The sequence below is a fragment of the Micromys minutus genome, assembly GCF_963924665.1.
Source record: "Micromys minutus genome assembly, chromosome: 5".
NCBI classification, from domain to species: domain Eukaryota; kingdom Metazoa; phylum Chordata; class Mammalia; order Rodentia; family Muridae; genus Micromys; species Micromys minutus.
In genome coordinates, this window is record NC_137974.1 from 12,781,750 (window position 1) to 12,796,327 (window position 14,578).

The 14,578-nt window shown below is 37.3% G+C and overlaps 1 protein-coding gene across 1 annotated transcript in view; it reads right to left on the reverse strand.

The window, feature by feature from the left end:
• Window positions 1–14,578, reverse strand: part of DIAPH3 (diaphanous related formin 3) — a gene marked incomplete at both ends in the record, with an annotated part of 452,874 nt that overhangs the window by 138,697 nt on the left and 299,599 nt on the right. The window contains one exon of the mRNA XM_080917022.1: window positions 3,895–4,030. Coding sequence (XP_080773148.1) covers window positions 3,895–4,030 — 136 coding nt within the window. The remainder of the gene's footprint in view (window positions 1–3,894; window positions 4,031–14,578) is intronic.

A 14,578-nucleotide genomic window follows, 5' to 3' on the forward strand; every position in this document is an offset into this window, starting at 1 on the left:
GCACTGGGGGCAGGCTTGTCAGTCTCTTCTGGATGTAGAACTGTCATGTCTGCCTGCATAAGTAAACCAGCCTCAATTAACTGTTGTCTTTTTTAAGAGTTGCCATGGGTGGTCATGGTGTCCGTTCACAGCAATAGGAGGCCTAACTAAGACATTCAGTGTCACCAATTGCTAATATGATTTTCATTTTCCCCACATCATGGTTAACTCATGAGCTGTCAAGGAATGATATGATGATTAGAAAGATGACCTTTAGTCAGAGCCGTGAGCCTGGACCTCACTGGCCTAAGACTGCAAGCAAATTGAACATTCTGATGGAGCCTCAAGGTTTTATTTGTTTTTAAGTATCACACATGACAGTAAACGTGCAGAGCCTGGAAGATTAAAAATGATAACAATGTTAGTGAAGTACTTATTACTATTGTTTTATCAAAGATGGATGAAAAAAAGAGAGAAACTCACTCAAACCAATGTAACTTAATTTCTTGTCCATCTTCCACAGGGAAATGACTAAAGCTATTGGCTTCCTCATAGGTACCACTCACTGATAACACAGAAATCTGAAAGCAATGCTGCACAAAACTAGAATGCACAATTCTGGAAAATCATGTAACCTTTATGACATCTGTAGAAGAGGGTAACCGTTCAAACCTCTCTGAAAGCAAATGCAGACAGAAACTGCCTATCTGTTGAGAATGCAGAGACATTCCTAAGTGGTGTTTATGCAATGCACATTTCCTCTAAAATGGATGCCTAATTGTTTAGCTGATCAAAACTGTGGAATGGAAAACAAAGGAGCAGTTTTGGTCATGTGGGTAAACAACGGATTTCTAAAAGCTAATTATCCGTTATTTAATACACTGAAGCTGCACCAAATGAGACATTTAAGCCTAATAAATAATAGACAAATTGTAACCTAAAGACTAAAATATAGGGGCTGCTAGTATAGGTTTTATTGCTCCATTAAATAATCTGTTATTTACTTCCTCCACAAAACATAATTATACAACACTGAGTCCACTGCAAGACCATTCTGATGTGCTACTGGAAATTATGTGAATCATCTTACGTAAACAGGAAATCTTCAAACATAACATTTGAATTCTATTATCAAATGCCCTGTTTGTTTTTATGGTTAAAAAATAGAAATGCCATTGGTAAAAAGTTGTACATAATTACAGAAATCCATTATGCCCATTTTTGTCTTCCTAGAAAGGATTACATAAGGTAGCTATGTATTTAAATACTGTCATCTTTGCTCAATACTTTATAGAAATGTTTTATATTTTAAAATTTTTCTAGATAAAAAGAATTCAAAATTAAATGCCATCTTTACTAATTCTACATGCATACAGTGATTAAATAAAAACATTTTAAAATTAATTTGCTTATTTGTTTGTAAGATAATAACCAAGCACTGGCAGAAATCACTGAGTATCTCAGAATTCAAACTCCTTACTCTGCTTACAGAAAGGAGCAAGTGACTTTCAACACTCAAACGACAGAGACCCTGCACTCTTGTTTTCCGATTAACTATCCAAAGTGAATCATGGTAGTGAGTTAATTTCAGAAGAGATCTAGCTCACAATTTTACTTTCAACCTATTGACAAAGCCCCATTTTGCAAGGACAGAGATAAGGACCCCATGTAGATCTGAACATAGCTGTCCATTTTTCCTCCAAGAATGGATGGTCAATAAGAAAGTCAGAATTAAACTATGCTACCATCCTCTGTATTCATTAGACAATTTGTGCATCTGTGAAAAAACTCAGTTCTTCTTTGCATAGTACGATTAACTTCTGGAAAATCTGTGGAAAAAAGGCCTCCGTGAGCTCATGGCAGATCCAGGAGGACCCCTCTCTTGTTCAGTCATCTCAGGGATTGTGTCTTACACACGAAAATTAGATGAAATGAAAACTCTCTGTCCAAAGAAGTAACAAGTCCTAATATTAACCCAGTAGTTCACACTATTTTTTACCAGCAAGACCAGGCTAAAGATGACTACAGTGGTTTGTGAGGTAAGATGTCCTACAGAAAAGCAATACTTGCAAAGAAACATTTTATATCAACTTTGAGCCGTCCCTCCCCCAAAATATGCTTAAAGGTATAAAGTACATAAGCAATGCAATGAATTGCTGAAATATAAGCCTGCTTATCTTAAAGCAAACACGCCAGTCAGACATAGTCTCAACTCCTTAGGACTTTTTATTAACCAACATTTTCAATTAGAAGTTTGAGATACAGGTAATACTTTCTTTGTATATAAAACCAAACTCTGCCAACAGCAGCTCTGTGCCTGTCACTTCTACCTCCTATTCTACTTCATGCAAACTGCTGTTTGAACCTGTGTGGCTGGTGGTCTGATTACTCATTCACAGGTTACATTTCTGTACAAAGGACACATTGCTCCTTTTCAGTTATCTCAACAGAGGAAGAAACATCTTACTTACTGGTGAATGAATCAATGAAAAGTGACTTATATATTAAATCCTTATCAATACTAGTAAAACAATGAGAGAAAAATCACAACATATTCTCTTAATACAACATCAGTGTTTGGATTTGTCACCATAAAAATATGTTTTTTCTATCAAAATGCAATCAAATGTGGGTAAGATATACTATGTTAGTAACTTCATTTCCATTGCTGAAAGGCTTCAAATGCTATAAAAATGATTTCAGAAAGAGCATACTCAACATATATTAGAAAAGGTAATTCTGTTTGTATCATTTGGGGAAAAAAAGCAAACGTGAAAGAAGTACTTTATTTTCAAAGACTGATGACTGAATTAACAACTGAGCTGCCTATAAAGGGAGAAATATTCAGAATGATTATCATTTATTGTTGATTTAAAAAGACAGCTTTGTTTACTCTGTGAGAAAGTTTTCTATATGTCATCTAAAATGTGTATGTCCCTTCATTCCTTAAATCAATACGAATGTCTAGAATATCCCAAATTTTCAATTTCCCAAATGTCTTCAAAAGATAGAAAATACTTCAAAAGTAGCATACTTTTTGTTTGCTTGTTTCTTGGATATTTTCTTTACTTACATTTCAAATGCTATCCCCCTCGGGAATCCATTCTTACATCATGGCTTTCTAATTTGTGACTCTTGCAGGTTGTGGCATTTTTCATTACACTTAACTATTTATATAAAACAATATATTCTGGTTATAATTTCCCCTCACTATGCTTCTCCAAATTCCTTTCACCTTCCTCCCTATCTCCCTCCACTCCTCCTGTGTCTCATTAGAAAACAAGGGATAATAATAACATAATAACAAAAGAGAAAACAAATGCTAATACATCGTAATGAGAGAAAGCAAATAAATAGAAGAAAAACAGTCCCCAAAGGCATGAGAACAGATATGGTTGCAGAGAACGACCTGTCCCACACTCAGGAATCTCATAAGAGAACTAAGCTGGAGGCCATGGTGTGTGTGTGTGTGTGTGTGTGTGTGTGTGTGTGTGTGTGTGTGTGTGTGTAAAAAGAAACTATAAGATTAAAATGATAGAATATATGATTGAAAGAGAGGGAGAAGAGGTTCTGGGGGGGAAGGCCCAGACAGGACATTGTCTGGATTAATGAAAATTTCATAAATTGTTACATATTGGCTATGCTTAGAACATAGTACTACAATGGAAAGTGTCAACAGGTGTGTTACATATGACCTTGATGTATGAACGACGTTTGAGAAATCCTATGGGCTGAAGATATTTCCCACAGTGGCAAGCTAAAGGGAGGAAGGCCCGGGAGGAAAGATAAGCTCTATGCCTAATCACAGAAGCAAATGATCAGATTTCCTTGTTCATCAAATACATTGAACACTGATGAAGAACCACGTGAAACTTATGTGTGCACGGTATGAACAGGGAAGGCGACAGGACTCACCAGTTTTCATTTCTAGTAAGCGCTTTTTCTCTTGCTGGCGTTCAAGTCGCTCTTTCTCTGCTCGCTCTTTTGCTATTCGGGCACGTTTTTCCTTTTCTGCCGCTTCTCTTTTTTTGATGTTTTCCTTTAATGCTTGCTAATACAAATAAAATTTGAAAAGTTATTAATTTTGACCAGTGATTCCACAAGAAAATTGCCTAAAATCACATACAAGGTACAACCATGAAGTGAATCCCTTTCAGATAACATTTAATTCTTAGATAAGAGCTAGTCACATAGTATGTACACATAAACCCTTGTTACACACGTAGCTATAAATACCCTGCTAGGTTTAATGCACCTGCATGTAAGTGGAATTATATAAAAGGGAAATATAAAAACTAAAAATAAAAAGGCATTTAATATACAAATCAAATATGCTCACTAATATATAAAGAGAATCTTTAACGCCCTAAGAGCTTTCCATATATGCTCTCTTATAAGCTATTCAACTTTAAGGGAAGCAGCTGAAGAAACATTACCAGGGATGAAATCTCCATCCAATGGTCAGAAACCAACACTCTTTTTGGACAGAAAAGAGAGCCATAAAGGCAACTATATGAATAGTTGAGGTCTCAAAGTCAGACCCTGTGCCTGTTGATCAAAACCAATAACATGCTAATGAAAAGAAGATCTCAATGGATATGTGATTAGTTAATTAATTTCTTATTTCTAAGTTTTATACCAATCAAGCAATGCCTCTCATGTGGCATTAGTGAGAATCAGCAGGTAAGGGTAGAATTTTCTAAGTGCCAACAAACAGCATGGCATCACATTACATCAAACAGACTATTTCATTTAAGTGTCAATGAAAACAAACAGGCTACACTGTAATTACCAAGAATATTTTTAAAGTGTACAGTTAATCTTTGTAGCCTAGTATTTTTCTTCGAAATGAAGTTCTAGAGATTGAGCCCAGAGCTGCTATACAGCAGGAGCTATACCAACTGAGCAACATCCTCAGCCCATTGGTTTTCTTTTCATTGGTTGCAGTGTTTGGGATTAAGGGTTAGTACTCACAAGTTGTAACAGAGACAAGCACTGAACAAAAGGTAGAGCCACTCGGCTCTGTACCTGTGTGGCATCTCATGAGCACAGCCATGAATGTGGAGATCTGGTTCTGACGGCAGATGACTTTCTCTGCCTTATATTTTGAGACTGGGTCTCGCATTGAAACGAGCCCATCAATTTGGTTAGACTGCCTCACAAGTGAGTTCTAGGGCAAACCAGGAAGTCTGGGGATCTGCCTGTCTGTCTCTCAGCACTGGGATTAAAGGAACTCTCCACTATACCACACGCAGCTTTAACCTGGGTTCTTAGCCATGAAAACAGGTCTTAGTCTTAAGCAGTAAGCATTTAGTGGACTGAACTTTTTTGCAATACTAGAACATCATTTTAAAACCCAAAGATAGTACAAAAATTATATGTAAGAACAATTAATGAAATAGAGGAAATGAATTTGAAAGAGTACCAGGAGGGATATGAGAGTCTGGAGGGAGGTAAGGGAAAATGACGTTCTTATAACTGCAAATAATAAGAACAAGTAACAAAAACGAGGCCTAAATCATGAAAAAATAAATAAACAAACATCACAGGAGTTATGAAGTAACTTTGTACTAGGTAAAGCCTACCTCTGGTTTGACTAAAACTCAACTGTAAAATCAAGAAGCTGGCTAAGAGTGATGGTTTGATAAAGAAAGGCCCCCATAGGTTCATATACTTGAATGTTTAGTCATCAGGGAACAGAACTGTTTAAAATGATTCAAAAGATTAAGAGGTGTGGACTTGGCATATGTGGGACCTTGTTAGAGAAACGGTGTCACTGGGGTGGGCTTTGAGGTTTCAAAAGCCATGGTAAGCCCAGTACCTCTCTCCTTCTGTCCATAAGTCAGGATATTACTACCAGTTACTGCTCCAGCACCATGCTTGCTGAATTGCTCCCCACCATGTTAATAATGAACTGATTCTCTGAAACTGTAAGCAGGACTTCAATTAAATACTTTCTTTTATAAGCTTGTCACTGTCATGGTATCCCTTGACAGTGATAGAATACTAAGGCACTGATGGCTGCTACGTGAGAAGATGTTACAAGCAGAGCAAAGTGCTCACCATGGTGCTCAGTTTTAGAACTGGAAAGAGGATACAGTGGTAATGCTATCACAAGAGTTAAAGTGTGCTAATGCAAGCTCTTGGAAAGAACCTTATCTAGAACCTTCTCTGCAAGACTCATCAACTGCTTCTAATTTCAATTAATGTGGAGAATGTTTCAGGTCCACAGCTTAAGCACAATTTATCATGGGCTAATTTTAGCCCATTTAATAGCCATTGCTCATCCATCTTCCTGACCTAACATCCTTGTGATTATTAGAGAACTCTTAAAGAATTTACAAATAGACCAATAGCTTCCACTCACCAAAAGGTTAAGATCATCAGAGAGCACGAGACCAATGACAGAGACTTCCTGTTTGCTGCCATCCCTCACGTGATGTCTACACCACTGTATTTGAACCGTGTCTTAACTTAGGATTTTTTTATTCAGATACTATAAAAGTTTATAGAACTATTACATACTGAAACTAATGAGCAGAAGCCATATTCTCAGGCCTTGTCACAATGCCCTGTGAGAGTTGAGGCTCGGGAATCTTTCTCTGAGTAAAAAACTGTTCCTGGTCTCTGTCAATGGTCTTCTGCCAAAAGCCGGGAGAGAAGGCCTCAAGCTCTTCATAGTTTGTAACTGATATTCACACCAAATTATTGCTAAACTGTAAAGTGGTTTCTGTCACTCTAGATGCCTTCCTAGACCATCCTGCCAATTCAACGTGGATGTTGTACTGCCTGTTCTGGGAGAATATAAACAAGTACTTGTGGGGAAAGCCCGGAGTGTGTGTGTATGCTGGGGCAGTTAGCTGCACTTGTAAGTGAGTGTGTCTCTCCTCTACAGGGTTTCATATTATAAGACAGTGGCAGAAAGAAACAGCGACACAAGTGGGGCAGGTAGAACCAGCTGTTCCTAACCAACCAACCAAACGTGAAGTAAAGGTTCCTCAGCCAAAAGTGCTTAGGTGTATTCGTGTGTAGATATGTGTACAAACGCATGACCTCTGAGATGGTTTAGAAAAGTTAGGTTGTGGATAATATTTATGAATAAAGCTGTATGTCTTGCTTGAGGAAAAAAATAGAAATAAAGTACAGCATCAAACAAGATATGTCAGCTTATTTATGGATTGTATTAAGTTCTAAACTTTGATAGTGTAAACTACACTTTAATGACTGGATACATCTCAATTGAACATTTACTAGAACTTCTATTACCCTATACAACCACCACACACTTTTAGGGAAATAAAAATTCAAAGTTACTTCTAAGATCTATGAAAATAGTGTTTACCTTTAGAAATATAATCTACAATAGTTCACAAAGCCATTTTGTTTTAGGGAAAATGCACTATTGATTTTCATTTAAAGTCTACCTCATTTAAAACTTACTTTGTTCTGATATCCTAACTGTTAGGAGAATTTAAGATAGAGAAACACCGAGAGGTAGCATATAAATGAGAATTTTGCTCTCAACTAAAAACATAGTACAAACAGCAATTTGGGATTTTCCTGTATGCCAAATCATAAGAAATAAAAGGAGCCTCAAATAGCAGAACTCAACAAAGATTATTATCTTAGATAAAATTGCTTCTCAGTTATGTAAATTCCAAATACAAATCTCCTGAAGGAGGTTGAGCCAGTAATATCAATTGGTTGACCATGAAATACTAATTCTAATACTTGGCTTTGTGTGGACAAGCAGCAAATGCTTAGCACCACTCCCTGCACTTCTTACACATGCTACAGGACAGTCTCTCGGCACGCTTCCCCGAATGGCAGCCTTGCACACACCCTTTTGGAAAGATATGCGGGTCTATTATTCCACATTAGTGGCCAGATTTTGACTGTCCATTTCAAGTAAAACCGATAACCAAAACCAGTTCCTAAGCTTAACTCACATACTTTTTGTGACTATCTACATAATGATACTTGTGAATATTAACAGATACGTGAGACTCAAAGTCCATGGCTCTGCTAGCAAATCTGTGACTTCGACGGGGAAATACAGAGATCCTAATTCCTCACACCTATAATTAGTTTTGTAATATAACTGCTGTTAGAACAAGTCTTTTATAAGTGGTTCAAATATTTATTATAGCATTACATACTTTTTTTTGAGAATTCAACGTAGTCCAAAGCCAGTAAATTTAAACAAGTTTGTGCATGCATGAAGGTGTACGTGTGCATGGTGTAAAATTTAGAAGTGTCAGACAAATAGTTATGACTTATGAGGTGTGGTTAATATTGTTATTAATATTACCTTTGAATTTCACAAAAATTTCAGCATCATTTATGTTAGCTCATAACTTTCTTCTTTCAAGAATTGTTTATAGTACTAATCTGCACCTTTAGATGTACATTGTCCTTTATATCACCTATCTTACTGAATTTATTCTGCCAGTGGATCTGAAGTTGTTTCCAGTATTTGGTTATGACGGACAATATGGATATGAATACAAGCAGCCCATGCACCATCTACTACACAGATGTAAGAGTTTGTTAATGGTGCTAGTCAGTCCATAACTGGTCCCAAATTAGTATCTAACTATAAATGTATATAGGATATAAAATTATTAGCAGCCAATTTTTAAGTGAAAGAAGGCTTGAGGCCAACGTGAAGTTTTTCTTTGTATTCTTTGTCATGTTATATATCAAAACATTCTTTGTGTCCTGCATACATATATATGTGTATGCACAAATATATACACATGTGTATATATATATATATATACACACACATATATGAAGGAGTGTTGGATCACATTGTAAATATTAGTTCAGATATGAAGTATGGTCATAAGCATCTACAAATCACTCCTCATTCCAACAGTGGTGGAACTGATGAACCAACGGACTGGAGCTGCACCGACCTCAACAGAAGGCATTAAGCTGCCTTTAAATGGTGCCAATACACACTTGGTAAACATCATGATGCTATCGTCTAGTCCTCTGGGTACTGGTTCATTGAGGCATAATTTTATTTAATTCTAAAGTTCTCTGTATTTATTTTCTTTGTATCTGTGTATGTTCTTTCATTTTTGCTTACTTTTCTTTATGAAACTTGTTAGTTCTTTAGAATTTTGTGTGACATGCCCTTGTCAATTTATATTGTATAGTCCCAACAGCATTTACATTGCTTTAGTAACAATGGTTAGTAAAGTTTACATAAAGTCTCTTCTCCTCCATTGCTGGCTCTTGAAAATCTTTAGGGTGCCATTTGTGATTCATGAAAGGTATTTCCTGTACGTGATGAGGTTTCAAGTTGTTTTTGACAATTCCATATTTAGTTGTTTAAGGTCATTGTTTGTGAATCATCTGAGATGGAGATACTTAATCTTTTAGTTACAGTCATTCCTATGACCTTAATTTTGACAGAAGCCATTTAAATGCTTTTACAAAATGACAGCACTTTAAAATGTTCATCATTTAAAAATTTTTAATTTCATGTTAATGAGATCAAGTAATAAAACTATGACTTAGAAATTTATTGAGCTTGTTTCATAGTGTCAGGCAAACAATTTCAATAATTATTAACTCCAAATGGCTTTAGTAAAATGAATGTTCCTTAATGAATGTTTTGGTGTTATGTACCTATATCAACCCAGCCTCCATACCAAAGTCTCTAAAGCTTTTGTCTTTAGCATCTTTACATCTCACTTACCAATAATCAAAAAAAAAAAAAAAAAAAAAAAAAAAAAAAACTGGCAAATTTTCCCAGTATAATGTTAAATCCAGAATTAACACAAAAAATTAACCTATATTTACATGGTCAGCCAGGCGTTCTGGTGCACATGTTTAATTCCAGCACTTGAGGTGTAGCCAGGTAGATCTCTGAGCTCAAGGCCATTCTGGTAACAGAGTGAGTTCCAGGACAGCCAGAACTACAAAGAAACAGTGTTTTGAAGAATCAAACCCAAAAAGTATTTAGATTGTCATCAGGGGGCTATCTCATAGTATTTAGATTGTCATCAGGGGGCTATCTCATAGTATTTAGATTGTCAGCAGGGGGCTATCTCATATTTGTATGCTTTGGGTGAAGCAGCATTTCATTTTTATAAAGAAAGAGCATTTGCTCTAAAGAGCACTGCTATTAGCACGCATTCCTTTTGCCTAGCTGGACTTCCCCTGCCTTACAGTAACTACTGTCATTTCAGACTTTTTCACATCTCGTGGCTCTAAGTAGGTCCTGTACATCTACTAAAATGTAACAAACCTGTAAAAGCCCCATGCTTTCTTTTGAAAATCAAATCAGTCTCTTAAATATCTGCATAATTTTTATTCTTCCTGGTCCTACCTTGGATTATCCCTTCTATATATTTATTTGGTGCTGTGATTTTTTTTCTTTATGTACACTTCTTTATGTATTTCTCTCCTACCATTTAGAATTTATCATGCCTGATGCTTCCAGCCTACAAGTTATCCTACTCACTTATTATCCAAACAAGTCCGAGATTTAATTCCGATCTTTACTTCCCTTCTTTCAACTATACAGCAGTCTTTGAACCTCAGAGCTTTCTCAACTGTTAACTGTTGTATAAGTCTTCCTTTGAATGCAAAGTAACTTTAATTGTATAGGTCATTTTATTTTTTTACATTTGTTCTTATACCTTTTGTCTCATGAGCCATACTTAAAAAAATGCTTCTGTAGATATGGGGCAACAAATGGTATGCTGCTGATTACAATTTTATAAATGTACCTTTATGGGGAAAACACCAATGCTCACAAGCTTTGCTGTTAACCATTGTGTAACTCACCAACTTTGGGTAATATAACCTGTAACCTGAAATACCATCTCACCTGCCTGGTAGTTCCGCAGAACACTGGACATATTACTACCTGAGGACCCAGCAATACCACTCCTTGGCATAAACACAAAAGATGCTCCAACAAGGACACATGTTCCACTATGTTCATAGCAGCCTTATTTATAACAGCCAGAAGCTGGAAAGAACCCAGATGTTCTTCTACAGAGGAATGGATACAGAAAATGTGGTACATTTACAGAATAGAGTACAACTCAGCTATTAAAAACAATGACTTTATGAAATTTTTAGGCAAATGGATGGGACTAGAAAATATCCTGAGTGAGGTAACCCAGTCAGAAAAGAACACACATGGTACATACTCACTGATAAGTGGATATTAGGCAAAAAGCTTGGAATACTCATGATATAACTTAAAACTATATGAAGCTCAAGAATAAGGAAAACCAAGGTGTAGATGCTTCAGTCCTACTTAGAAGGGGGAACAAAATATTCATGAGAGGTAAAAGGGGGGAGGGACTTGGGAGGAAGAGAAGAAATGGGGGGGGGCAGGATTAGGTATAGGTGAGATATATAGAGGGTCTGGAAATTGAACAGAGTTGCGTAGCAATGGGGGATGGGGAGCTAGGGTTAGCCACCAGAAAGCCACAGATGCCAGAAAAACAAGAGGCTCCCAGAACACAACAGAGATAACATTAGTTGAAATACTCAACAAAGGGGAGAGGTTAGGCATGGCGGCTCGTTGAGGGATGGGTCCACCACCCTTCACAAAATTTTAACCCAGAATTGTTCCTGTTTAAAGAAAATACAGGTACAAAGAGTAACATAAAGACTGATGGATATGCTATCCCGAGATTGCCCCACGTAGTGATCCACCAATCCCACATACTTGCCGATGCCAAGCAGTACTTGTTGACAGGAGCTTAATATAGCTATCTCCTGAGAGATTCTGTTAGAGCCTGACCAATACAGATGTGGATGCTTGCAGTCAATCATGGGACTGAGCATGGGACTCCAATGGAGAAGTTAGGGGAAGGACTGAAGGAGCTGAAGGGGTTTGCAACCAACCAGACACCACCCCCACTCCACCACCACTAAAGAGCTAAAGGTCAACCAAAGAATACATATGGAGGGACCAATGACTCCAGCTGCATATGTAGCAGAGGATGAAATTGTCTGGCATCAATAGGAGGGGAAGCAGGGTTCTGTGAAGGCTTGATGCCCCAGAGTAGGGAAGATGATAGGGTGGTGAAGGTGGAAGTAGTTAGCTGGGTGGGGGAGCACCCACGTGGAAGCAGGGGGAGGGGGTGGAATGGGGGGTTTGCAGAGGAGAAACCAGGAAGGGGATAACACTGGAAATGTAAATAAACAAAATAACCAATAAAAAAGAAAGAAAAGAACAAATCCTGCCAATGTGTTTTTAAAGCTCCCTTTGAAAGAGGCTGTTGAGATGGCTCAGTGGATAAAGCATTTGCCTCACAAGGCTGGCCACCTTCAGAACTCAAGGAAACATTGCAGGGAGCAAACAGCACCTGTAATCCCAGTGGTTTTCCCCTGACAACTGGGAAGTGAAGACAGAACTCTTTGAAGTTGTTGGGTCACCTGGTCCGATGTGTACAAGCTTTCTGAGAGGTAGATCCCGCCGCCTCAAACAAGCTAGAAGGCAAAAACTTACACCTAAGGCAGTCTGCTGAATGGTACATGGTCAATGGGACACCCCAAAACACTCTACTTTCTGTTACTTCATAAATAGCCTACCTCTGCCATGCTTTGTCAGAGTGTTCCACAGTGGAACAACTATGTCCTTTCCCCATATGGAGACACTCTTACCTGGCTTCCTCCTCTACTGAGTAGCAGTAACATATATCACTTCAAGTGTTGCTGTATTATCCTGTTCTTTGCTGGGAAGGGGGTTTGCCTTTGGCACCCCGTGGTTTTACTCACAGAATATATCTACATATCCTCTTGTGCATACATGTGAGCACAGAAGCCATGGAAGTCAACAACATTGGATTATTGCTAAGTTTTGCCTGGCTTCAATAGGTGCTGAGAACCGGACTTATATCCTCTGCAAGAGCCCTTAAACCATCTTCTATCTGAGCCGTCTTCCAGTCCCACTTACAGGCTTTTTTGAGTTTCACTTTATTTTGTATGTTACATATGGTACTTCCTACTTAGGGATTCCTGATCTGGAAACATCTTAGGCACTGTTCTGAATATTTATTGTTCATTCATTCTCCTAAATCTATATTTTGTAGCTCTTGCTACAAAATGGGAAAGATAGTCTCACCCTGTTGCATTTTTCCTTCAGACACACTATCTCCCTGGGCTGTGCGCTGAACACTTTCATTTAATAAGCACGTGTCTGTGTAGAGTAGAAGTCACTCTAGTCCACTGTGTGTTTCACTCCAATCACCGAACTTCTATCTCCATTACCCTCTTCTTTTCTTCTTAAATGGTCATATGTAGTAGGCTAGTCTTTTGAAAATCCTTTCTTTCCTTAAACATTTTGTGTCTTCTTTCACATGAGATTTTGGAAGGAGAAAATGTCTGTGTCTGTTACGTTTTTCTTTACAGTGTTATTACACTATTCCAAAGTTGTTTAGTACTTGGAACTGTGTTATTATTTTGCTGAGTAAAATAATAAGATTCTTGCATATGTTATAATTGTCTTCTGTAACTAGAGGTTTGTTTTCTAACCTGAGTGAGACTAGCAGCCCAACCCAGCGTTCTTTTGAAAGCTTTATGCAATGTCCTTATTCTTCCCAAGGCCTGTTCCTCAACTTCACAGTCCCTGACAACTCCGCCTTCTCTCTTTCTTTTTAATCCCTTTTGTCCTTGGATATTTCCTGAACTTTCTAAGTTTTGAAAATGGCTCATCGGATTACTGAGAAAGCTTGGTAAGAAAAATATAAGAGCCTTAAAGTAGCTGGATGAATTATTGTAGGATAGATCATCCAGAGTCTTCATTTAACACCTGCCTGATAAGTGAAGTTCTCCACAGTGTTTAATAGTGTGGGGCTGAATAACACATCTCATTTCATTTTATAGGATGTTGTAGCTCATCTACACTAATATAATTTTAGGTACTTTAGACACATGATTTAAGGCTCAAGATTAAATGAAAGTAATTGGATAATTTTAAGAAAGCATCCACACATATGTTGTATGGAAAGTTTGAGATAAAATAGCTCTGATAATATAAGATATAAAATTTGATAACTTTTACAAATATTTTTCATAAAAAAAATCTAAGCTTTTTCCACTTACTTGAGTGATAGTATAGTCTAATGAGATGGAAATCTGAAATCATATTCTTTTACTTATACGACTATCTGGCACTTAAGAGCTGTGTGGCATTGCCTCAACTATGTCTATAAAAAGGATAATAGATGTTGCTATTTCAAGAATTAAAGACATTAATTCATATATTTTCCTTATATCACTTCCCTACTATAAGTAGACGGCTCACACAGTCATAACAAATATTGTTTTATTATATCACTAACTTTTCTTGAGTGTGAAATCATTCAAGTGCCTAAAGCACATTTATTCAGCACAACTCATGAAGATCCATGTTCTAGTTTCTGTCAATATTACATGCTTCTATCAAGCCTCAGGAAAATGCCAAATTTCATAGCTCCTAAGAGAATGTAAGTGTTGCTATTCAGAGATGTTGGACTAGGATGCTGCACTGAGTTGAATGGGAGTGAAGTGGAAGCATCCAATGCAGGCGGGATGACTTGGCAGGGAAGGTGTCGAATTGAGATGAATTAAATATGGA